The following is a 25,677-nucleotide window of genomic DNA, read 5'->3' on the forward strand; positions in this document are numbered from 1 at the left end:
TAGACAGACAAGAGCTCGTGCAGAATTTTAGCGGGAATAACGTCATTTTAATGGCCACGCCGTAATAATTAACATATTCAATGTCTGTATAATATAGCATTTTCATTGGTCATATTACAAATCATATATAGCCACGCCTTACTCATTAAAATTGTTAATGCACTCAAACGCTACGCGTTTTCGATGCATTAAAAATCTTAATTCGTAAGAGCCGTGCTATATATATAACTTTTAGGACTGTTATTAATATTTGCACTCCAAGTTTGGATAAATTGGTCTTGGAGAATAGTTCTAATCGTATGTTTTAGCCAATCATAATTGTAAATAAGTTGATAACTCCATATGTAGGAGAGACCACATTCATTAAAAATGTTGGAAATATAATTTAGCCATGAAGATTGAAGTAGAATCATTTTCTAATTTCAGCAATAATTTAAACACAATGAAACATAGTTTTTCTTGTTTGCCTTTTAATATTCTTATCCAATATGATATCATTCTGATTTTTATATCAATATTAAGAGGGTATCGACCGAGTTCCCCATATATAACATAGTTAGGTGTAGTAGGTTTTAAATGGAGAAGGAGTTTACAAAATTTTAAATGAACTTTTTCTAGGATGTCAATATTTTCATATCCCCATATTTCACAGCCATATAAAAGAATTGGTTTTATAAGTTTGTCAAAAAGATCAAGTTGACAGCTAATAGAAAGATTATGTTTTCTTCCTTTTCGTAAGACATCGTACATTGCGTTAGTAGCCTTTTCTGCCAAATGAAGTTTGCCCGTTTTAAAACTCCCAGTTCTTGAAAAATATACCCCTAAATAATTAAACTCTTTAACAATATCGATATTTGAGTTATTGTATTTAAACATTATATTCTTTTGTAATCTTCCCTTTGTAAAAACTACTATCTTTGTTTTTTCAACGTTCACCTTGAGACCCCGTATGTTACAATACGTATTAAATTTATCTAAAGAGGCCTGGAGATCAGTCGTTTCGGCAAGTATAATCGTGTCATCCGCATAAAGTATAGCAAATAAATTTAAATAAATATCTAACTGTGCACTATACAGTCATGCTACATTGTTTCTATATATAATCATCCAAATTTTTCCATTGAAAAAAAATCCCGTCTTAATTCTTATTTTTTTTTTTACATGCGCCTCAAAATTCAGGAAAATAGACCACCGCTAATTACAGTTTTTGATCGTTCTTTTAAAATTGCCCATCTGCAAGTTAGGCAAAATAGGGTCAACTACAAAATGTCTTAATAATCACATAATTTTAATACATGTAACCTGAGACTACTATAACACAGTGTTATAGTAGTCTCAGATGTAACGTTACACTGTTTACCGTTTGTGTTAATTGTTTTTAAATATAATGGGGATAACGGAAGTGCTATTTATAAATATGTTCTATATTTAATTAGTTTTTACGCCCCCTATAAATATCTGACCAGTCCGGTTAATCACCCCAGACGCTATATTTAAATATGCGTCTGGGTTATCGAGACTACCATGATTACAGATGGAAATGTTAAACTGTCTGTAGTGAAATAAAAGTGAAAGTAAAAGTAGATGTAAACAAACTTATTGTGGTGTGCAGGTCATGCTAGTGTGTAGTATTGATTGTGTAGTCTAAGAGTAGTCTGTAAAAATGGCACAAAGCGAGATCACAAGGAGGAAAAAGGTAAGTAACATGATGTATGCATTTATTGATATCAGTTTTGTACTAGATTTCAGTAAATATAGTAACTTGGAGTACTAAAAGGTTGATCTTTGTGACTAGTCTTAGTCATATTATTGTTAGTTGCACAGCTGTATGCTTCGTGTCAATCGATATATAAGTCAAGCCATTTCTAACTGTCTGTTATCTTTGTTTTTGTTTGTTCCCTTTTTATTAATCGAACCCTTTTTTTTGAGTAATTATATTGATTTTCGTTTTTTAATCGTAGCCTTTTATGACTATGAAGTTTGGGGTTTGCTTATTTTTAAAAGCCGTGCGTACCATATATATCCACGTCATTTTGAACTCATTGGAAATCATGAAACAATTTATATGTGTAAAAGCCGGTTTCTTGAGGCTTTTAGTAAATAATAACTAAACTTCTGAATAGGGTTCTGTAACTTTTATTTCAGACTAACGAAGTAATGGTAATGTAAATAAAGCCCTGTAAAACATAAATGTACTTATAAATTACAGAAAGATAAATCTGTTTACTAAGTAATAATAATTAAAACTAATGTTCGTAATTCATTATCATGCAAACTTATTTAGCTGCATACATATGTATCTGATCACAAAAATATATAATGTGGATACCATAGCAATTACTTGTCTCAATTACAATTATACCAATTCGACTTTAAGTTAATATAGTACATGTTCTCATATGCTGTCTCATACCAAAGTCTATTGAACAATACTTGTGTTGATAATCTAAACTACACAAAACGTAAGCAGCATGCTTGTTAAATCAAAAAGCAACTAATCACAAAAAGTAACAATAAAAACAAAGCAAATATTAAAAACTAAAGCTAAGCGAAGCAAGTGAAGAATACAAATACACTTAGCTTACCTCACATATCGTGCAAGTGGCACATTTCCATAAAAACCATATTATACACTACATCTTTAGTACAGTAAGGTTTGAATATACCTGTATAACAAAAATGATTATTATAAATCTTGGTTAAGCAATGTTTATTGTTTATAGTGAAAATCAATATCAATCTAGATATCTATTTTTAGTTCTTATATTGATTTACTTAAAGTCATAAGAAACCTCAAATAAAAAAAAATTAATGCATATGATTTTTATAACTCAATGGATAGTTTTCATTATAAAACTTATGTAAATATACTTTTTTCTGAAGAAAATTCTTTAATTTATTCATATTTAGAAGAAGTTTACTTTATTTGAATAGCTTCCTTCCAGCAAGCAAATTCCCCCGACATATTTTCCGTATGCAAGGTGACCTCAGTGTGACCCATCTCGTAAAAATCCGGTGACCACAATACGCATGGATGTCCTTAAAATAAACTATTATCTGAATTTACATGTTAAACACGTGCTCAATTTCCATGCTTTTTGTTTATTTTTCGTCAATTGTTGACAAACAGGTGACAATCGTTAAACTTCATCTTCAAAACACGAACTTTAATTACCTGCCATATTTTCACAACAACACTGACCAATTGAAAAAAAATAATTGACAATTATACGAAATTTACACGAAAAAAATGATAAATTCGAGCACAGAAGACTAAGTTTATGATGTTTGTATGCATTGGTTCAAGAATTGGAAGAACATTATTTTTCACCGGTCACTCGTTTCTTATGACTTTAAATTCGATTTACCTTTAAACATTGCAACATTCTTTCGGTCTACTCGACACTCGCATTCATTCAATTTATATGTAAACTTTATCTTCAAATCATTATACCAGATTTAATAGGTTATTGAAGTATTATTTTATATGATCGTAAAATTCAACTGTTCTTATGTTTTAATATACATTTACGATCTCCTTTGTTATGAAATTTAACTCTCGTTCTCGACATTCACTCTAACATGCATACGTGTAAAATATGAACTATTGGACAGTTACTGCAAATTTAATAAAGAAAGATATAGAACTGACCTTATAAATGAAACTCCAATCACAGAATTGTTATAGATTAATTTATAAAGTTGTTAATTTGCAGGCAGGTAAATATAGGTGTTGACCACAAGATGTCTTCCCATAAGATATAGAACAAAAGAATTAAACCGCCAAAAGTACTGACCAATAGTAGAATTGTCCGAAAGCGGTCAAATCAACCGTGAAAATAAAGTGATAACTACAGTGAAATCAGACTTAACCAAACCATAAGAATAGAATTCGTCCGTCAATAGTCTATGTCAATAGGTCAAAATAGAATAACACATAATACTAATCCTTAATTACAGAATGTAATTAATAAGCTAACAATATAATTTTATTCAAATATGTACTAATATCAATTACTAAGAATAATATGAGGAAGGCGCTACCTTAAATGCCAGCTTTATAATGTCCTAGATATTGATTGGTTGTTGGTGGTTTAATGTTCAGTGGCAAATATTTCATGCATGTTCAGAACGAATGTCCAAGGCTACAATAACGTTTTGTTTATATCTAAAATAAAATTATAAGTTCAGATGGAAAATGCTATTTTTCTTGAAAAAAATATTCTGATTCCCAAATTGATGAATAAAAAAGCATAGGACAAAAAAATATTTTGAATCCAGATCTTTGCCTAAAATGATTTTATCTTTCAGATATGCAAATTAAATTTAACTTTTATATATCTAAAAACATAAAAACTTCCCAAACCGCACATGTCAGTCTGTACACAGTATTTTTTAGGTGATAATAAGACTGTATTTGCCAATTTGTTATGATAAACCTTAATACTAGTGTTAAATTTTGACTAAATAATTTTAAATGATAGCACTGAAGGGCTTCGGTAAAAAAAAATCTGACTCGAATAAAAACATTTGTATTTCTGATCATCTTCAGTTTGTGAGTTCTACATCAATATCTGACATGTACTATGTAATTCAGAGTCAGTTTTATGTCATTTCTTGCATATATTTTTTTTGTTACATGTACATAATGTAGCTTAATTTTCAAGTTCTTATATGATAGCAAAAAAAAATTGAGAATGGAAATGGGAAATACAAGCATGTTAAAAAAAACACATTTGGTTTCAGACAATAACTTGAGTTAAGTAAATGGAATTCCATGAAATTTTACCAGGAGGTTCATACACAAAACTCAAAATGGAAGATAAGAATTGATTTTGGGGTTATAGTTCATTATTGGAGGTATTTTTATTTTTATATTTTGGGTTTTTCTTCCAAAAATTACCTTATTTACATCAATTATACTCATCTAGTACAGATTTGGCAGGACTCAAAATATGGTGTTTTAAACATTTTATCTGTAGTCTGTGCATTTTTCCTATGATGTACATGTACTTCTTGATAATGTTGATGTGAGTATCATGATAAAGAAAATATATTTGGTAACCGTAAGTATATATTCACAATTGACATGCACCAGGGCGAGAAAAGGATCATCTTTCCCTTTAATTCCAAAAATTGAACATGATTTGTTTTCTCTCACAGAAACACATGAGTTATTTGGTAAATAAAACATTTGTCAATGTTTGAAACTTTCAGTAATAAAAATTCAGTTTAGCTTGTTTGAATGTTTCACTGATTGTGTGAAAATTTTAACAGCAATGTACAAAACACTTGAATAAATTACATTATCTGCAGAATTATTGATAACTTTCCTCACAACAAATTCACAAGGACATAGAACTTACACATTGTCTATGCTATTCTGATCTGAGTTTTATACATACATATACTGGCATGGCTGTGCTGTTTCAAGTTGTCTTCTTTTTCTGTTTCCTAAGAAGTATTTGTTTAACCTGTTCAGTCACTATAAAGTGTTACAATTCTTATTTAGACGCAACACATAAATAGTGACCAAAAAGGTTCTGTTTTCACACGAGAGGAGCTAGAAAAAAATTAAATGTACACATTTTCAATAGTTAGTAGGACTTACTTTCATATGGAATTAAGGAGATATGTACATGTAGTTCGAGACTTCTGCTGAATAGAAATATGTGGGTCTACCTGTGCCTGTTTTCAAATTAGTCCATATTGATCTAAAGGATCTAAAATTAAAATATGTTTGATTTCAACTGACATAAAAAAAAAAATGGTGTTATTTATATGCGCAATATACATCTGCAGTCGTATCAGGCTGTGCATGGCAAAGCATTTTATTGCCTTTAGGTTTGCACTTTTTTTTTTGGTCATGAAAATAAATTTGCTAACATGAGAATACCCTAATTTTACCTAAATTGTCAGGTTTTTTTTAACAAACTTTTTTTTATGTACCAGACAAAAGTTTATTATGTGCTTATTTTGTAGACTTCCCTTGTTTACAATAGAGTTATACCAATTTAATTTTGAGTCCATGTACAGTCATTGAAAAATTAGTTTGAAATAACATCCAAACAATCCATGATCCTGTAATGAGACAGGAACCCAAATTCCATACATCTTTACATGTATGGTTAATTTCAAATCCTTTAAACTGGGATATAAAAAGAGATTTTGTTTTATTTCATGCTGTAACTATTATTTTTGGAAGAAAAGGATGTTCATGGTAACACATTTAATTTGCTCATTTTATTGGAACCCAATTGAACCTTTCCATAGATTCACCTGGTAGTTACCTGTCCATTTACATTTTTTGCAGTTCTTTTGTCCCATTGAACAAATACAACAGGTATTGTTCTCTGTATAGTTTATAGTCACTCAGACCTTTAAATTTCTTCTAAGAGAAATCTATCACTTATTAATTAATGTACCAGAGTAAAAAGATGATAATAAGATAATTTCACATGGTGAAACAAAACTTGTAAGTTTTTTGCAGGTATTTTTTGTTGAATAGGTGCAATTTGGTTACTGAGTACAATTTTTGTACTGTGATGTTATATCATAAGTGTGTATTGCTAAATAGGTTGAAATGTGAACCTGATAGTGATATAGTCATAAAGTACTTGGTAGAGTGAAAATGTTTTGATCAGGGATAAACTGATGCATAAAATATGCAGGCGACTGCTGCAGCTTGAATTTTAAAGGATGTAGCCCACATTCTTCCAAGTAACATGCCCTATATACACATCATGGTTTATTCTCATGGGTTATCATAATAACTCCATCTTCCCATAAAATCCAATTTTGGACAATATTGAAGCATACAATATATACAGTAGTCAGTTCTAAATGTACTACTCAGACTCAAGTCTCCTTTTATGATTAAACTTAGAGAGAGAAAACAAAACAGTTTCCATTTCCTGGGACTGTATAAGGTTTGACATAATCAATGAAAAGATGTCTTGAGAGTTTGCCATTTAGAAAGTACAGAATAAGAAGATTGTGAATTATTTGAATGTTTTATTAACTTTTGTTAAGTTTTGAATTAGTCTGTGGACTACCAAAGGATCCAGAGGGAGACCCTTTTCTTTAGGGAAAAAAATATGATTTTATAGGGAATAACTGAAGCATGACTGGAGCGCACCGTCAGACCCCCCCCCCCCCCCCCCCCCATTTTATGAAAAATGCTGGATTCGCTATTGACTACATGAATAACCGTGATCACATCCAACTGTATAATTATCACTGTTCCTTGGTGTGGGGAATAATGATATGTGGCAGATAAACATAAAGGAGTCATGGTCAACCAGTGCACCGGAGTTTACCCCGCATACCCGACATGGTCAATTTGTAAAAAGAAATGCGAAATATATTGCTTGCAGAGTTTTTTTCCTGTGTTCCCATGGCTGGACGGAACTTTTACGCTAAATATGTTTTCGTTAACTATGATTTTGTGACTTTTGAATGAAGTACCTGTGATTATTTAGGACAGTTAATTTGCTTTGACCTCACTGATAATAGAATGTTGAAGCAGACGAAACATGGCGTCGGATGTTGTTGTCATTACTTCGGTAATTTCCGTGGTACAATAAAATTTAAATAAGCTACACAAGTAGCCAACATTTCTGAATTCTTGTTTTTGCAAACAAATAAAAATTCATGTCGTATTTAACATCGAATTTGTTCCGTTCTGCCTGTTTTTACAAGATCGCGATTAAACGAGAATTTTGGCAGCCATTAATAAAAAATAATCGTACGAGATTTAACGAGAGTGACGAAACTTTTCAGATGGGTCGTCTAGCAAGAGTTATCGTTCTTTGTCCCAAAACGATGCTTCTACCATAAGTGCCAGCTAAAGCTGGCATATAAAAATATACAAATTACATAAAATAACAGACTATCACATATGAATAGAATAGAATAGAATATTTTTATTTCCCAAAGTACAGGGATTATAAAGGGCATAAACTCAGATACAATTGATTTACATGATTGGTAACAACAGCAATAATAAAGGCATATAACATATAAATTTGGAATATAAGCATTTGTCAGAATCAAGCTACAATCAACAAATATAAATGTGAATAAAAGAATAATAAAATTACATTATATATGTATTTGTTCTCAAATTATTTACTTGACTAAGTGTCAGTGTTCATACTTGTATGTACGGTGCAGTCCGGTGTATCCGCGCACCTAAGACTTGTGACCTCTCTTCGTTCAACTGATAAAACCTATAATTGGATAATATTGTGTGAACAAATTCATAACATACTTTTATTTCATAAAATTTTCTGTTTGTATGGTTTCATCCTAGTAAGATCGATTTTCTGTAATGTGTGTCCAAAATCCCTGTTCTGAGAGTTTCTCAAATGTCCCGGTGATTTCGCGCATGCCTTCAAAAAATAGCTTATAAGTTTGACTTTAATAAAACAAAAGTTATCTGACGATGTACTTTTTTAATGGAAATTCGGCAAATCACGGGATTGAAGTTATTAATTAACTCTTGAACTTATCAATTTGATTCTTTTTCATTCCATTGAAAGGCTAAAACAATAACAAGAACGATTTTGTGTGTAACTGTGTTAATACATGTATGACAAAATCAGCTAATGCGCGATATCACAGGCCGTGCGGACACCGGCGACTCCACTGTAATTGCATTAATTAGAAGACATCTTACTAGGTACATAATCATTCGACGTGTATGAGGGACTGGATGGGGGGTCTGTTATTCTGTAAACATTAAGTTTATCACCCATTTTTTCTCTTAATTTTCAAAACATTAACGTCTTCTTTCTCTCTAATCTTCAATAAATTAGACCAAGACCACGCATTTCTCTAATCTTCATTTTTTCCCTTTATTCTCTTATCTTCATTTTTAAGGGCATTATTCTTTAATCATTTAACCCTATCCAAACCCTCGTGTATATAGTGAAGTCGGTCTTTTTCAGAAACAAATTTGATCAGCATTTTCATTGAATAGTCTATCTGAAAAAGACACTAAACCATATTTTACTGGGACGGTAATTTACCATTTTGGACATATTAAGACCATTCATCATTCATGAACAAGAATTTCTTTTTTGAAACACGATGTTTTTTTGTTTTTTTACAATAATCTTTATTGGGAAGAAATTATTTTCCTTTTCACTTTTGAAACAAGTTATTTGTTTTCAAGACTTTTAAAATCATGATACATAAACCGACAATAACTGGGACAAAAACGAAAATAAAAAAACATGCTCCACGTTCGGCTTGTGTAAAAGATTGGTGAAACAGTAAAATTAAGAAAATTATTAACTCAAATCAAGTTTAATAAGAAATTCGAGAAACCTATAAAGATAAGCAGAACTTTTACAATTTACATAAAACGTTCTCTTGGTTTCTGGTCTTACTCTGATTTATTAATTCAAACCAAAGAGATTTGGGTCAAATTGTACAAGACGATGGGAGGTGGTGGTTTTCTGGACCCATACTATAAACTAGTGGTCATCAAATGTCTCTTATTAAACCTGATGTGGGCTACTTTTCACATTTCTTTTAACCATAACAAGGGCGTTATTTTGCACCTGTCCTAGGTCAGGAACTTGATGCTCTGTGGGTTTCGTGTGTTGATTTGGTTCATAAGTGTTTCTCGTTTCTGGATTTTTTATAAAATACAACCGTTGGTTTCCTGTTTGAATGGTTGTACACTTTTTTCGGGGACCTTCATATCTTACTGCATGCTAATCATTTTATAAAATCTGTTTTACATAGTTTACACAAACAATGCAATTTAATTGAGAATTTCTATGAGTTAACACATGGCATGGGTAAAATCTTTTTGTTCCTACTGTGCTATAATCTGGATAATGTATAGCAAAGATGTGCATAACTTCCTTAGATATAAAGCAAAGTTCAAATTTATTTTTACCTTTAGGGGCGGTTCCTGGATTTTGAAAGGGGTGTTATTCTATCAAATAAAAAAAATTATCACCGAGTGTAGCAACACTAAAGACAGTATTGGCGATTTTAAGCTAATTTAAAAACACGATACTTTGTCTAATCCAAAGGTTAACGAAATGTTCGCCTCCACCCCCGAATCCGCCAGCTGCCTTGAAATTACGACAAAGTTGAACTTGGTACACACATCGTAGTTTCCAAATAGGAAAACAAGATTTCTCATTCCTCTTTTTTTTATTTATCTAAGCTGGGTTATTATATTTTGTGTACAACGTAAATCTTAAATCAGTGTTTTAAAGTCAGAAAGATAGTTCAAACAATAAATGGTGATTTCTGCAAAAAAAAAAGGAATGCATCTAAGAATATCCGAATAAAAGAAATCTGATTTGGATTAGTTTTAGACTCAATGGAATTTATAACGACTTTTTGAATATCTTTTCCTATTTAATAGTGACGATTTTAAGATTGAATTTAATGACAATCATATCTAAATTTGTTTTAAAACAGGGGAATTAGCTGGAGATCAATCAGATTTCATTTAGATGGACGTGTCTTAAACAGTAATATACATTTTTGTGATGTAGTAGATAAAAAGAAAATTGTGTGTGTGTGTGGGGGGGGGGGGGGGGGGGGGGGCGGAGAGTAAAAGGTTTTGAAAGAAAAACGTAAACGTAGTTTCTGTTTCTTTAACATTCCATATTTAAGTAATATAACATCTTCCTCTCTTTTTTTTCTCTAAGCATATCATAGAGGGAAAGAAATTCAAAAGCAATTAATCTAAATTCAACAACCCTTTCAGTTATGATTTTTTTTCATACACCGATTTGAAAGTACACAATTTGTCAAAGACTTAATCGTCACCAATTAAATTAAAATTGGGAATAAATTAAACGGAAACGATAATAAAAAAAATGCCATTAAATCGTAATTTTACAATAAGTCTAAATTTTAAAAAAATATTAATTTAAAACTGATCAAAGTAGTAATTCCTCCTTTCTTTATCCTACAAAAAACTTTCCTAGGATCCGTGGATTGCGGAATTTCTAAAACGTTCACGTAAACTGATTGCGTCATGTGTTAAAACAGTTATTGGCCAATCAAATCGGTATATGTAATTTAATCTGCACAGCACGAGATGACCCAATAACTCGAACTCCTACGTCATTCGGGTTAAGCAGGGTCACTCGAACTGTGCAGATTAAATGACATATATCGACTTGCTTGTTTAATAACTATAACATAATTGAGAAGGTTTTTTTTACAGAAAAAAGACGACAAATGGAAGCCAGATGTTGAGGGGCATCATGAAGACCATCACTTTAATTTGAATGCTGACGAAGAGGCAATTAAAGACTACCAATTTATTATACATGTTGATGATGATCCAACCAAAGATCCTATGTATGATCAAAAACAAGATTTACTGGACGAATGTAAAAAATTATTAGGAACCACGTTATCAGGAAAAAGGCCTCTGAATATTGCAGTTTTAGGGCCCCCTGGCTGTGGAAAATCTGCATTCCTTAATACAGTGTTTGCTAGTTTAAGCAACGATCGGTGGAGAGAGCATGCCAAACATGGAAGTTTTAGTTCCATTGGTAAACAAGTAACTAGACGACTTAAAAGGTGAATAACTTAAAATTATTTGACCTTAGTAGGCTGTATAGAATTGTTGTTCATAATTTTATTATTTTTCGAAATTGTCTGAAAAGTCTATTGACCGGTAAATAGCTTCAAAAACTATTTACTGGATATGAAAAATAGGAAGATTTGGAATTATTGCCAATCAGACAACTGCGGGTATCCATCAGAGACCAAATGACGTATAGAAGTTTACAGCTTTTATTCATGTAGGTCATTGTACGCCCTTCAACAATGAGTAAAATACTTGCGGCGCAGTCAGCTATAAAAGGCATCAAAACGACAAAGTTAAAACAATTCAAGCGAAGACACCAACGTCCATTTATGAATAAAAAAAATATAACGATGATATACAACAACCACTAAATTAAAGGCTCCTGACCTCGGCACATCCAGATTTTGAAAATATAAAGACACATATTTTTATTTATACGACATATTTCCATTTTTATATATTTATGTATTTATTTTCAATATTTCAGCTATAAAAAGGAAGTCTATTACAAAGAAACGGATACAGTTTTAATGCCTACGTTTATAGATATGACTGGATTCGAAAACGAGGATTCAGAACTGAACAGAGAACTTTTAAACATAATTTTGAAAGGAAAAATGAAAGAAAATGAACTCCTCTCAGATGTCATTGAATACGGAAAGAAATACGGAGGAAATGCCTTAAGAATGAAATACAGTTCCAGACTTGTTTACAAACGGGTAGACCGTATTATAGCTGTCTGTTCGTGTAACCCGTTGTCTAATTTACCACGTGCTTTGTTTGAGACGATAGCTGAAATCGCCAGTAATAAAGGTAGGTTTAATATGTAAGTCAGATGCTTGCAAATTCTGGACGCAAATTATTGCCCCTTTCAATTGGAAGTATAGATACCATGCTTACATATTCTATTCTAAACAGCGTAGGCTAATCCAGGGGACCTGGTCCCCCCCCATTCGTAGAATAAATAGGGAATTACTGAAACATGACTGGAGCCCCCCTTTTAAAGTAAGTCAGTGGACCCTCTAATGAAAAGTGATCCGCCACTGAACAGTCATGTTCATTGAACTTTAGTTCCAATATTGAAGTCAAATTTCGTTTGGTGAACATCACAGTAACAAGTACTATATATACCATGGTTATTACGAGTTAACATATTTAAACAAACGAATCCGAAGGATGAGTTTGTTTAAATATGTTAATGAGTAAGACACATGGTATATAAAATTTGTAATATAAATAAAATGATTGACAGCTTCAAGACCTTCAACTAATATCGGAAATTGATCACGTTACAGTTTTATCCAATGAAATGGAAGCTCGCGCAAGTCACTTTTGCGCCTCGTGTATGATCTTCTGTGTAATTCATGTAATAGAACCCCTGAATTTGCAAAAAGGAAAAAAAATGTCAGATTTTCCCGATTTTTATTTAGTTTTGCGCCCCGTGTATGATTGTATGCGCAGGTAATTTCATAATGTCATCAGACTGAGGTAAACAAAAATATCGGATTCCAGCGACAAGGATTAAATAATTATTCTAATGACGGTAAGAAATGTTTTTATACGACCGCAAATTTTGAAAAAATTTTCGTCGTATATTGCTATCACGTTGGCGTCGTCGTCTGCGTCGTCGTTGTCGTCGTCGTCGTCGTCGTCCGAATACTTTTAGTTTTCGCACTCTAACTTTAGTAAATGTGAATAGAAATTTATGAAACTTTAACACAAGGTTTATGACCATAAAAGGAAGGTTGGTATTGATTTTGGAAGTTTTGGTCCCAACATTTAGGAATTAGGGGCCAAAAAGGGCCCAAATAAGCATTTTCTTGGTTTTCGCACTATAACTTTAGTTTAAGTTAATAGAAATCTATGAAATTTTGACACAAGGTTGATGACCACAAAAGAAAGGTTGGGATTGATTTTGGGAGTTTTGGTTTTAACAGTTTAGGAATTAGGGACCAGAAAAGGGCCCAAATAAGCATTATTCTGGGTTTTCGCACAATAACTTTAGTTTAAGTAAATAGAAATCAATGAAATTTAAATATAATGTTTATGACCACAAAAGGAAGATTGGTATTGATTTTGGGAGTTTAGATCCAAACAGTTTAGGAATTAGGGGCCAAAAAGGGACCCAAATAAGCATTTTTCTTGGTTTTCGCACCATAACGTTAATATAAGTAAATAGAAATCTATGAAATTTAAACACAAGGTTAATGACCATAAAAGGAAAGTTGGTATTGATTTTGGGAGTTTTGGTCCCAACAGTTTAGGAAAAAGGGGCCCAAAGGGTCCAAAATTAAACTTTGTTTGATTTCATCAAAATTGAATAATTGGGGTTCTTTGATATGCCGAATCTAACTGTGTATGTAGATTCTTAACTTTTGGTCCCGTTTTCAAATTGGTCTACATTAAGGTCCAAAGGGTCCAAAATTAAACTAAGTTTGATTTTAACAAAAATTGAATCCTTGGGGTTCTTTGATATGCTGAATCTAAAAATGAACTTAGATTTTTTATTATTGGCCCAGTTTTCAAGTTGGCCCAAATCGGGGTCCAAAATTAAACTTTTTTGATTTCATCAAAAATTGAATAAATGGGGTTCTTTGATATGCCAAATCTAACTGTGTATGTAGATTCTTCATTTTTGGTCCCGTTTTCAAATTGGCCTACATTAAGGTCCAAAGAGTCCAAAATTAAACTAAGTTTGATTTTAACAAAAATTGAATTCTTGGGCCTCTTTGATATGCTGAATCTAAACATGTACTTAGATTTTTGATTATGGGCCCAGTTTTCAAGTTGGTCCAAATCAGGATCTAAAATTATTATATGAAGTATTGTGGAATAGCAAGTCTTTTCAATTGCACAGTATTGTGCAATGGCAAGAAATATCTAATTTCACAATATTGTGAAATAGCAAATTTTTTTTTAATTAGAGTTATCTTTCTTTGTCCAAAATAGTAAGCAAGAAATATCTTATTGCAAGAATTTTTTTTAATTGGAGTTATCTTTCTTTGTCCAGAATCAACTTAAATCTTTGTTATATACAATATACAATGTATATTCACTTTTTACTACCAACTGATAAATTTAAATAATCTTTACCATTCAGTGATAACAAGCAGTTTTTTTTTACATTTTATTTACAGTTTATTTTATGATGTATTTAAATGAGTAGTTATTGTTGCAAACTCCATTAGAATATTTTAATTGAGATTAGTTTTGGAATAAGGGAAAGGGGGATGTGATTAAAAAATTGGGTTCAATTTTTCTCATTTGAAATTTCATAAATAAAAAGAAAATTTCTTCAAAAATTATTTTGAGAGGATTAATATTGAACAGCATAGTGAATTGCTCTTAGAGAAAACAAAATTTTTAAGTTCATTAGAACACATTCATTCTGTGTCAGAAACCTATGCTGTGTCAACTATTTAATCACAATCCAAATTTAGAGCTGAATCCAGCTTGAATGTTGTGTCCATACTTGCCCCAACCGTTCAGGGTTCAACCTCTGCGGTCGTATAAAGCTACGCCCTGCGAAGCATCTGGTTTGTTTTGTTTTCAAGTATCATACAAATTAATAATATTTTACAGAATTTTCATCTCATTGAAAAATGCATATTTATATATTTCTAGTTTTTGTACAAACTGCTTTCTTGAGGGAATAGGACCTTTATCGGGTGTTTTTAAGCTCGGGATTTCGGGATTGACCCTTTCGGGATCCGAAATTCTTGTTCTCGAATTTCGGGATGTCGGGATTTACTTTATTTAAATTCGGGACCTCGGGATTTCGTGTTTTTAACCCCGGGATGGCGGGATCAGGACCCATCCTATCCCCCTCTTTCTTCCGTTATTTTATTAATTCGATTATTAGATTATTTTTTAAAACACAATTTTAATGATAAAACACTGTATTTAAACAGTAGCGGATCAAAGGAGCGTAGATAGTGTACCCGTTCCCCTAATAGATCGAAAAAAAATATCATGTTTTTTTCAGAGATATTTATAGCCGATATTTATCCCCTTTTCTATAGGAACCCCCTTTTAAATCGAAATTTGATTGGATTTTCGCAAAGGAAATGATAGTTTCACATTTCATTTTTTTCACAACTTAAAGAAGAAACATTTAGTAATAATATTTTTACCGAAATTAGGGGAATTCGTAACAATCCTATATAATTTGAAAAAGGTTTCTTAAGATGTGGGTACACATAATTTATTGCTTTTTGTTATGAAATAAGAACAAATGAAGGTCTTGAACTTTTAGTACGTTTAACAGTTTCCTACATATTCAAGAGGCGGATACATTTAAAAAAAAAGGTGGAGCTTCAGCCATGGAATAACATAAACATGAATATGTTATACCATGGCTGAAGCTCCGCCCTTTTCCCTTTAGATTCTAGTTGAGTTGCATATTTAATTAGCAAAGTATGGTACAACATCAATTTGAATATAATATACCATGGTTTTCCCTCACCACACTTTTTAAGCAAATTATTTCATAAAAACATCAAAGGAAAAAATCCAATTTATGTTACAAATGTTTTTAGACCTATACACTAGGCATCACTAGACTGATGAATTCATAGACATGAAAAATACATGTAATTTGTGTTCATGATTATTTTTTCGAAGAGCCACACAATAGGGAAAGAAATTGCTTATTGTATCTGACTACTTCAAACAATTTACAATACAAACATTCTTCTTGATTTTGTTAATGTCACACAACTATGATAATGTACAAATGGTTTAACTTACTAATATGTGTTTCAATATTTTTAGACATAACCGTGTATGGTGTCATGACACATGCGGATGCATTCTCAACAGAGGATACCATTACAGAAAAAGAGGCAAACTTTCGACATTTACTGGGTATACCGGATACAAGGTTTGTTCGGATTAAGAACTATTGTTCTGATGTGGACCCTACTCATGCATTCCTTAAAACTGTAATCCCAACGTTGGATGTTCCAGTCCTTAAGCTGATGACACAGGTATATTTATCCAAAATTATTTTACATTAGTTGAACATCAAAAAAAATTTTAATGTTCGAATAATATTAAAAGTAATACAATTTTGATTTATATTAGTCATGCCCTTGAGTTGTTTATATGTGCAAATTTATATGAAGATGTATGGTATGATTGTCAACGCGACAACTATCCACTAGAGACACAAATGTTGTAGATGATATAATAAATGTAGGTCACCTATGAGCAAAACCTATACAGCAACGCAAACTAACTCAATCATGTAAAAGGCCCCAAACTGACAAACGTAAAACAGTTTAAATGAGAAAACTTATTTTTATGGTCCATTTACTGCTAGTCTCTTCCTTTTGTTCAAAATGTTTTTAGAAAAAAAGCGATCTACTTGTTTATTTTCATTTATACCTTTTACATAGTTTTCGTATTCAATAAAACAATGTTAAGTTTAGAACGAAAGCAATTCACGAAAATTATTCGACTCTTTTAGGTTTTACCACGGGAGGACAATGATGACGTTGAACCCGAGCCCGACCCTGAATATATTAACCTAGACTACGTTTACAGATATTGGAAGCATGCATCGTTACTCGTAGTAATAATACTAGTGTTTCTGTTTGGAATTACGTTTAGCATTAAAATTATTATTTCGCTGATAATTATATTATCGCCAATTGTATTTTTGGAAATGAGTTATCGAAGCCTCTAGACACACCATAAGTGATAAACAGTGTTTATTTCTGCTTATATTATTGTTAAGGGTAATATGAATGGGGGTTAACAGGATAGAGAGTAAAGGGAAAAACATAAAAAGAAAACAGAATTATAATAAATTTAAAAAAATAAAGAATAGAGAACGTATAATACAATTGAATTGCATGTCTCTATGAGGATAATTTGGTGCTTGAATATAAGAATTAGAGAATAAAAGGTCAAAAAAGTAAAACGAAAATAGAAAATGGCATAAAAACTAAAGAATACAGAATTAAGAAGCCGTCCATCCAGACCCTCTTTGTTGATCTGGTCGAAATGCCATTGTCAAAACATAAAATATCCATCGGTATTTGAATCAGTCAGTCATTAAAAATAAAACCTCTCAGCGCTCCCGTTTCTGATATATGTCGCGTGGAATATCTGTTCTTTGTTTTTTGTTTGGCTGTTGTGATAGTGGTCGTTTGTTTCGTAATTTTGCTTTTTACTTTCTGACTTTGTTTTTGAACATGTTAAATTGTAAGCCTTTCGCACACCACTTCTTGTGTCATTCGATTCTTTCTGTAACGATCTTACCATACAGCTCTTCCTGTAGTTTTAACACTTTCTCAGTGTGTCTATAACATTTAATGCATATGTAAAAAAAAAAAATGTTCCGGCGTGACATTTGTTTCGCCGGAACAAATTTCATAGGAAATATGTTCCATCGGAATTTATATCACAGAAAATTTGTTCCAGCATTGTAAAACTGATTTTTTTACCAAATGTAAAATAAGTTCTAGAACAAACTCATAGCTCCTTTAATTATGTTCCAATTAATATCAAAAGTTTAAAAAAAAGTTTGTTTTTTTTTAAATTAGTTCCTATATATATGACCTATATACTATTAAACGAGAAGACCTCATTTTGTGTGTCGCTTCTCTTCTTTCCACAATAAATTCATCAACACGCCTCTGTGTCCTATAGGTACAGTGCATAGTCGTATTTGTCATCCATTCATATGATTATATTCAGATTGAGTTATTTTGGGAAAAAAACGAGAATAAAGGTGTCAGACCACCAATTAAAAATCCCTATCTGTTCAACCAAATTTTGCAATTTTCACAGCTTTCTAAATTTTTTACCTTAAGTTTAACTTCGAGGAAACCAGGTATATCCTGAATTGTACATGTATCACCTTCCTACATGCCAATTTTCAACCAATGTTTAAAGTCTTGTAACAAATTTCTGATTTTGAAAAGACAGGTACTACCAAAATAGCTCCCGGCTTTTTGGAAATCTTAAATTAGTGTACTATGTAGCGCATTAATCCTGAATTTTTAATGCAAACTCATAGACAATATTTACTTACTTAAATGTTCATAACATACTAAACGTATGTTCATATTGAAATTGATAGAAAACCAAAAATTGGGAACTTTGGAAATAAAGGTGGAGGGATAAAAAAAAACATTTTCCTGTCCCAAATAACCTATGAATTATGATACTTTTGCTGAAATTCTCCAGTCATTCAGTATTTTACAGTTACAAAATTCTTCCAACAATACTTTACAGACTTTAAACTACGCTCTGAATGCCCGTGACTTTTCGGGTGTGTTCTAGTTAGTTTTAAATGAACATCTTCATATTTCATAGAAATCAACGAATAAGTCCTGCTCAAACCTATTTCACAGAAAATAAGTACCTTTGCAATATATTGTAAAGAAAAACATTTTCTTGTTCCTACACTTAAATTATGATGCAAAGTAAATGCTGTGCTGAGTGACTGTGCTCGCATGGGATCCATTTGCAATGGAAGACATGACTATAACTAGGATGAAGATACGAAATAAAATAAATGGTAATTTATCATACTTTGTATTTAAATGTGTAATGTGATATTTCTCCTTGGTCCCTGTTACTGTGGATTTATTTCATTAATATTCGTTGGATACCAATTTTCGTGGGTTTCGTGGGTTCAGGTGAACCACGAATTCAAATGTTCAACGAATACATGTAACATACTTTCAAAAGACCTTGTATACAGAGATTTGCAAAACGAAGAAATCAAATATCAACGAAAATGAAAGTGTTCAGCTTTCCACGAAAATTGATACCCACGAAAATAAATGAATTCACAGTATTTGGCATAGCCCTGTGTTCTAGTCATACATGTATATATGTGTTATGACGAAATTGTGTGATGCATTGTGAGTGGAGTGTGAGGGCCTCAAGGGAGAATAGCGTCTTTACTAATTGAGCATACTACCCTCTTTTATTATTATAACTTAGGTCTTGGCACAGTTTCAAACGAGTGTTTCGTTTGTTCTACATGTCTTTTGAGATAATTGATCAGTCACTTTGTCATTTTCAAATTAGAATAGTGCATATGTTTATCTTAAACTTTACAATTATATGAATGATTTTTCTTATTCTTCTCTTTTCTGACTCAGAAGTGTCATATTGATATGTTTTATAGAGTATATAATTAATCATTTGCTATACTCCCCATGATCCCGATTGGATGATTTACACTTTTTGTTTAGTATGTTACAAGTATAATCGTTCATATAACTATACAAAGTTGATTTCCGATGCTTTATGTATCTTATATTCTGTACATGTTGTAATTGATTACATTAATGTTCAAGATTTATGAAAGTCAACAATAAATTATGCTTTTAGTTTTCTAGTTTGAATTGTTTTACGATGTCATTTCGTGGCTTTTTATAGCTGACTATACGGTAGGGGCTTTTTTCATTGTTGAAGACCGTACGGTAATCTTTTATGGTTAATTTCTGTGTCATTTGGTTTCTTATTGAGAGTTGTTTCATTGGCAATCTTACCACATCTTTTTTTTTATAATCATTGTCATTTTACTTATAATTATTCTGACATTGGACTCGAACTTCTTTAAACTGAGCTCTGCTGTGGGTATTGCTGTGTGTTTGTTTCTTTTACATTGGCTAGACGTATAGGAAGAGGGTTGATATATCACAAATAAAAGTGAGAAATGGGTAATATGTTAAAGAGACAACAACCCGACCCAAAAGCAGATAACACATGTTAAAACCCGCCGCATTCCTGCGCCTGCTCCAAGTCGGGAGTCTCTTGTTTTTTGTCGAGTCTGTGGCTTTTGTCGCAGAAGGCTCCACATAGGGGAAATGATCATGCGGCGGCGGCGGTGGCGGCGTTAGCTAACTTCTTAAAACTTACGTGTTTTACTTATTTTAGAAGGTGGAAGACCTAGATGCTTTATACTTTGTATATAGATGCCTCGTGTTACGAAGTTTACGTTAGTCACATGGGTTAGTCCTTGATCTCATTTCCATGGTTTCAGTGACACCTTGAAAAAAAGTTAAAAACAATTTTAATATTAAATTCTCTCTTATTTTAAGGAATAGGATAAATATATTTGGTATGCGCGTACTTTGCAAGCTCCTCTTGCCGGTCAGACAGTTTTCACTTGAAATGGACCTCATTTCATGGATCAGTAAACAAGGTTAAGTTTTGGTGGTCAAGTCCATATCTCAGATACTATAAGCAATAGGTCTAGTATATTTGGTGTATGGAAGGACTGTAAGGTGTACGACATTGTCCTACTGTCAGGTGTCATCTGACCTTGATCTCATTTTCATGGTTCAGCGGTTATAGTTAAGATTTTGTGTTTGGTCTGTTTTACTTACACTGTATTCAATAGGTCAACTATATTTGGTGTATGGAATTATTGTTATGTGTACATGCCTAGGTGGCAGGTGCCAAGTGACCTTAACCTCATTTTTATGGTTCAGTGGTCATAGCTAAATTTTTGAGTTTTGGTCTTTTTTTCTTATACTATATGCAATAAATCAACTATACTTGGTGTATAATAATGGACATATTTCATAATCTATATATGCCAGTCGCTCATGTTTCATTTGACCTTGGCCTCATTTTAAGTGGTAATGTTTTGTGTTTTGGTCTGTTTTTCTTAAACTATAGGTCAACTATATTTGTTGTATTGAAGAATTGTTAGCTGTTCATGTCTGCTTGACATGGTTCATCTGATCTTGACCTCATTTTTATGGTTCATTGATCAATGTTTAGTTTTCTTGGTTAATGTTAAGATTATGTGATAGTTGTAGTGAAGCTTTGCATTTAGCAATTTCAACATAATATCAATGATTAGTAAAGAAGGCGAGACATTTCAGCTTGTGCACTCTTGTTGAAAGTCTTGTATGTTCTTAATCGTAAGTTAATTTTAATGTTTTGGAGTTTGAACTAGTACAAGTTTTGTTTATGGGCCATCTAAAGCCCACCTCCGGATGAGGGATTTTCTCTCTTTGTTAAATACCCATTGGTGGCCTACGACTGCATGCTTTCTGCTCTTTTGTCATGTAACTATCACTTTAAGGTAGCACAATACAAATATTTTCATCCCCAATCAGACATCTTTAAACTGATGTAAGTCCACTCATCTTTCTTTAAATTTTATAAATGAGGTACCAAAAGAAAGAAGAAGGATTAATCTTTCAAATTGTGACAATTTCATTATGACATAATTATTACATAATTGATTGTTACGTAATTAGTTGCCATATTGTGATGTCCACACTTGAATGAATTTAGCGTCTTTATTCTTCATAGCATCCCAACATATTTTATAGATTCTTGTTCAACACAGCTTGACCTCCAAAACTGTCTACGTTACCGCTTGCTCATTATGGAAGTGGGATATCAAAAGTACAATTACAAATAAAACAAAACAAAATATTTGTGTACATATTATTTGTACTAATTAAAAGTTGGCTGGTAGAATAATTAAAATGGAGATATATATGCAATTTATAAGAATGCATCACTATGATCTGGACAATTAACGGCTTAAACCCAAAGACATCAAGAAATTCGGGACTAATGCTAATTGGACGAGTAACTCTTAACTTCTAAATTGTAGTTTTAGTACTACGTTAACGTTGGTTCCCTAAATTGGAAAGTCAGTTGGATAACTTTATGTGTAGTATAGTTACCACAGTAAGATTTCAGTCTCTTACTACATATTTGTTTAAATCTTAAAACTTTCGTTCTTCTAAAGAAAATTCAAACCATAATGAAAGAAAGAGATGTCGTGTAATTGGCAATTAATCAACTTTCCACCAAAGACGAAATGTCGGAAATGTTAGCTTCCTTACATTGCTATTCCATTTAAGATCTCCAAATTACCATTTCATTATATGAATTGTATATTCAAAGATAATTATGTATTGTCACCAAATTCCTAATAGAGCATGTATCATCATATTGTTTAAGTCATGTTCGTTCGACAATCAACCCTGCACTTGTTACAGCTGTATATACTAGTACATAGGGTTTATACGGCTATTTACATGTATTTATGACTTCAGTAGTTTTGCTTCAGTTTTTAAAATATGTTCTTGGTGTTACTGCTCATTTAAAAGGTGCGCATATCGTCTGGATTTTCTTTATTTGTTTCATAACAGGTTCCTGGATTAGTCATTTTGATAAAATATAAAGGCAATCAGAGTACAGACGCCGACTTACATCTCCTTCATATGGAATGTCAAGCTGGAACTTTTATATTTTGCAGTTTGTTTTACTTCTTTGAAGAATGCATACATTTGTATATGATCTCAAGATTTGTTTTGTAAATAATTTTTCACAAGTGACGGAATGTTACACTTTGTGAAATTTTGCATAGTATTACAGTTTGTAAGGTTTGTCCGACTTGCTGAACAGACAACTCGCACATTTTCACCACGCAGAATACACTATACTAATGTATGTATCAAGTCAATTTTATGGCAACTGATTTTCATTTTGTTTATGATTTTGAGCTTATGATTTCGTCATTTGATAAGGAACTTTTTTTTTTAATTTTTCTTGGAGTTTTGATATTTTATTTTTCCAAATGTATATTTTATCAGGATCTTTATTTTCCCTCATAATTTTCACAACTTACAAAATGTTCAACCTTTTTGACTGGTGCATCAAATGTGTCTTTTATAAACTGTATTCAAAATTGTTTTGTATCGTCCCGAAAATGCATGAACTATTTGCCACTGCACTTTAAACAATCATCAAACCGACCAATTAAAAAACTGTTAACTGAATCAATTTTTTTAAGTACTCTTTTTATGCATGGATGCAGCCATGACACCACCATTGTGTGACAAATCAGTAATTTGAATGAAACTCGCGTAAAATTTTTCATGTTATTTTCACGTAAACTTGACAAAACTATGAAGGTATATTTGATTTTAATTAGATATTAAAATAAAGATATTATCTAAATAATTATGTTTCAAAAAGTGACGTGAATTTAACGTGTACAAAATCCGGTGATTTATGCATGAACTATTAACCTAAGAACCGCGTGGAAACCAACCAGTTCACTCAAGTTTCAAGTATATGCTCGTTGATGTGAAAATCAGACAAAATAAAAGTTATCTCGTTAGAGTGAGATTTCCCTTTGCAGGACGAAATAAAATTATATCGATAGAATTTTACATTGCATTACTTGGAAATATACCAACCCAAACAGCAAAAATGAAGACTGAAAAAAAATCATTCAGATCCCGACACATATTTTGTTTTCCATATCTCTTAGTAGGAATAACGTTATATTCTGTATGCTATTTTTAAAACGTCACACGTTTTCGGTCAAATTCTAGGCGTATCGATCAACTTTGTAGCCATTTATCTCAAAAACAAGGATGGTGACATATGATTTTCTATACGTGTATGGATTCAGTATGCAATCCTGGATATTATGTTAGCTTTTTGTTTTCCTCCGTTTATAAGATCATAGCCATTTATTGGAAAAAAAATTAAAAGTTGGCCGAAAAAAAGGCATTTTTCCTATTTACAAACATTACGAGCATGATTCCTTTATCAAAATTTGGCTTCATGTCCTACAATTAATATAGGAAAACTAATCACAAGTACTAATCAAGATATCTAAAAAAAAAACTACCAACAATTTGTTAAATGAGAATCAGTAAATTTTTGTTATCTAAAAAGAAATCTAAACCGTAAGTGATTTTCATACAAAGCAAACGATGATTTGTAGATGCAGTATGATTAGTCTGAATAAATTGGTCAGTGAAGGCAATGAATGATTGAAAAGTATTTCTTGTGTTTAGTTTAACACCACGAAAGGGCTACTTACATAATTCAGACTCTGAAAGCTAGGTAGAAGGAAACAACTCGAATCAGTTAAATAGGACTTTAATGTTATTCATAGGTAAAATTTACAAACATTATTAGTCAAAGAATGGCCCTCTAATACACATATTTCTGAAGCGCCCACTCACCCTGGACCCGTAACTGGCATTGCAAGATACATGTTTGGACACGAAGTAATGTCGCGTGGGGAAATACCTCAACGAAACAACAACCAGGTCTACAACACAAATATATTTGCACCTGTCATTTTATCAAACTGTAATTCCGAGTTCAGAAAAAATGTTAATTAATAAAATACTAGACAACCAACTATCTTCCATAAAAGTAATTTTTCTCATCACGTTCGTCGTCGTAAAACTTTTACAAAAATCTTCTCTGAAACTACTGGGTTAAATTTAACCATAATTGGCCACTATCATCTAGTTTTTAGTTTAAATAGATGACTGACGTGGCTAAAAATAGAACATAGTGCTAAAATGCAAGTTTTATCTATTATTTTTAAAACCATTATAAATAGAGTAAATCTGATGGAGCAAACATGTTTGAAAAAGCTCCATATACAAATTGTTTTCATCTTTGGCTATTATCTTGAAAACTATAATATAATCTAAATACAAAAATGATCAGCAAGACAAGATATATAAATAAGTCAAAATCAGTCAGTCAACTCCTTACTAGAGTTATTTTTGCGTTTTTGCCTTATATCATAGAAATTATAATAAAGTTGAATATAAACTAAAATAACCAAAAATTATCAGCAAGACAATATCAACAATTAACAGTCCCGCGATACCTTATTGGAGTTATTGCCCTTGAATGACGATTTTTACCATTTTTTGCGTTTTGTCACATATAATGATACATTTTTAAAAATGAAAATAGATAGATAGACGCTTTAAATCACAAGATTTATCAGGACGGGAAACTCTAAAATATAGTTCAATTTTGCCAAAAGAGAGAGTAGACTATACATTTACCTGAGATCACCCCAACCCAGTGTTTGGTGAGGTTCGTGTTGCTTAGTCTTTAGTTTTCTATGTTGTGTCTCGTGTACAATAATAATTTTAATTATTTGTCTGTTTGTCGTGTTTTCTTTTTAGACATGGCGTTGTCAGTTTGTTTTCGATCAATGAGTTTGAATGTCACCCTGGTATCTATCGACCCTCTTTCATAAGAGTGATTGCCATTAAAATATCGAAAGGAAATCCTCCAATATAACTTTGCACATGCATAAAATGTATTTA

At 31.9% G+C, this 25,677-nt stretch overlaps 1 protein-coding gene across 1 annotated transcript; it reads left to right on the forward strand.

The window, feature by feature from the left end:
• Positions 1 to 1,512: 1,512 nt before the first annotated feature.
• LOC134721459 (uncharacterized) lies at positions 1,513 to 19,816 on the forward strand. Its single transcript, XM_063584504.1, has 5 exons — positions 1,513 to 1,696; positions 11,207 to 11,568; positions 12,066 to 12,391; positions 16,352 to 16,566; positions 17,049 to 19,816. The coding sequence occupies exons 1-5, from the start codon at positions 1,664 to 1,666 to the stop codon at positions 17,265 to 17,267; spliced, it is 1,155 nt and encodes a 384-aa protein (XP_063440574.1). The 5' UTR covers positions 1,513 to 1,663; the 3' UTR covers positions 17,268 to 19,816.
• The last annotated feature ends 5,861 nt before the right edge of the window (positions 19,817 to 25,677 follow it).

Source organism: Mytilus trossulus, chromosome 6 (assembly GCF_036588685.1).
Source record: "Mytilus trossulus isolate FHL-02 chromosome 6, PNRI_Mtr1.1.1.hap1, whole genome shotgun sequence".
Lineage (NCBI taxonomy): Eukaryota > Metazoa > Mollusca > Bivalvia > Mytilida > Mytilidae > Mytilus > Mytilus trossulus.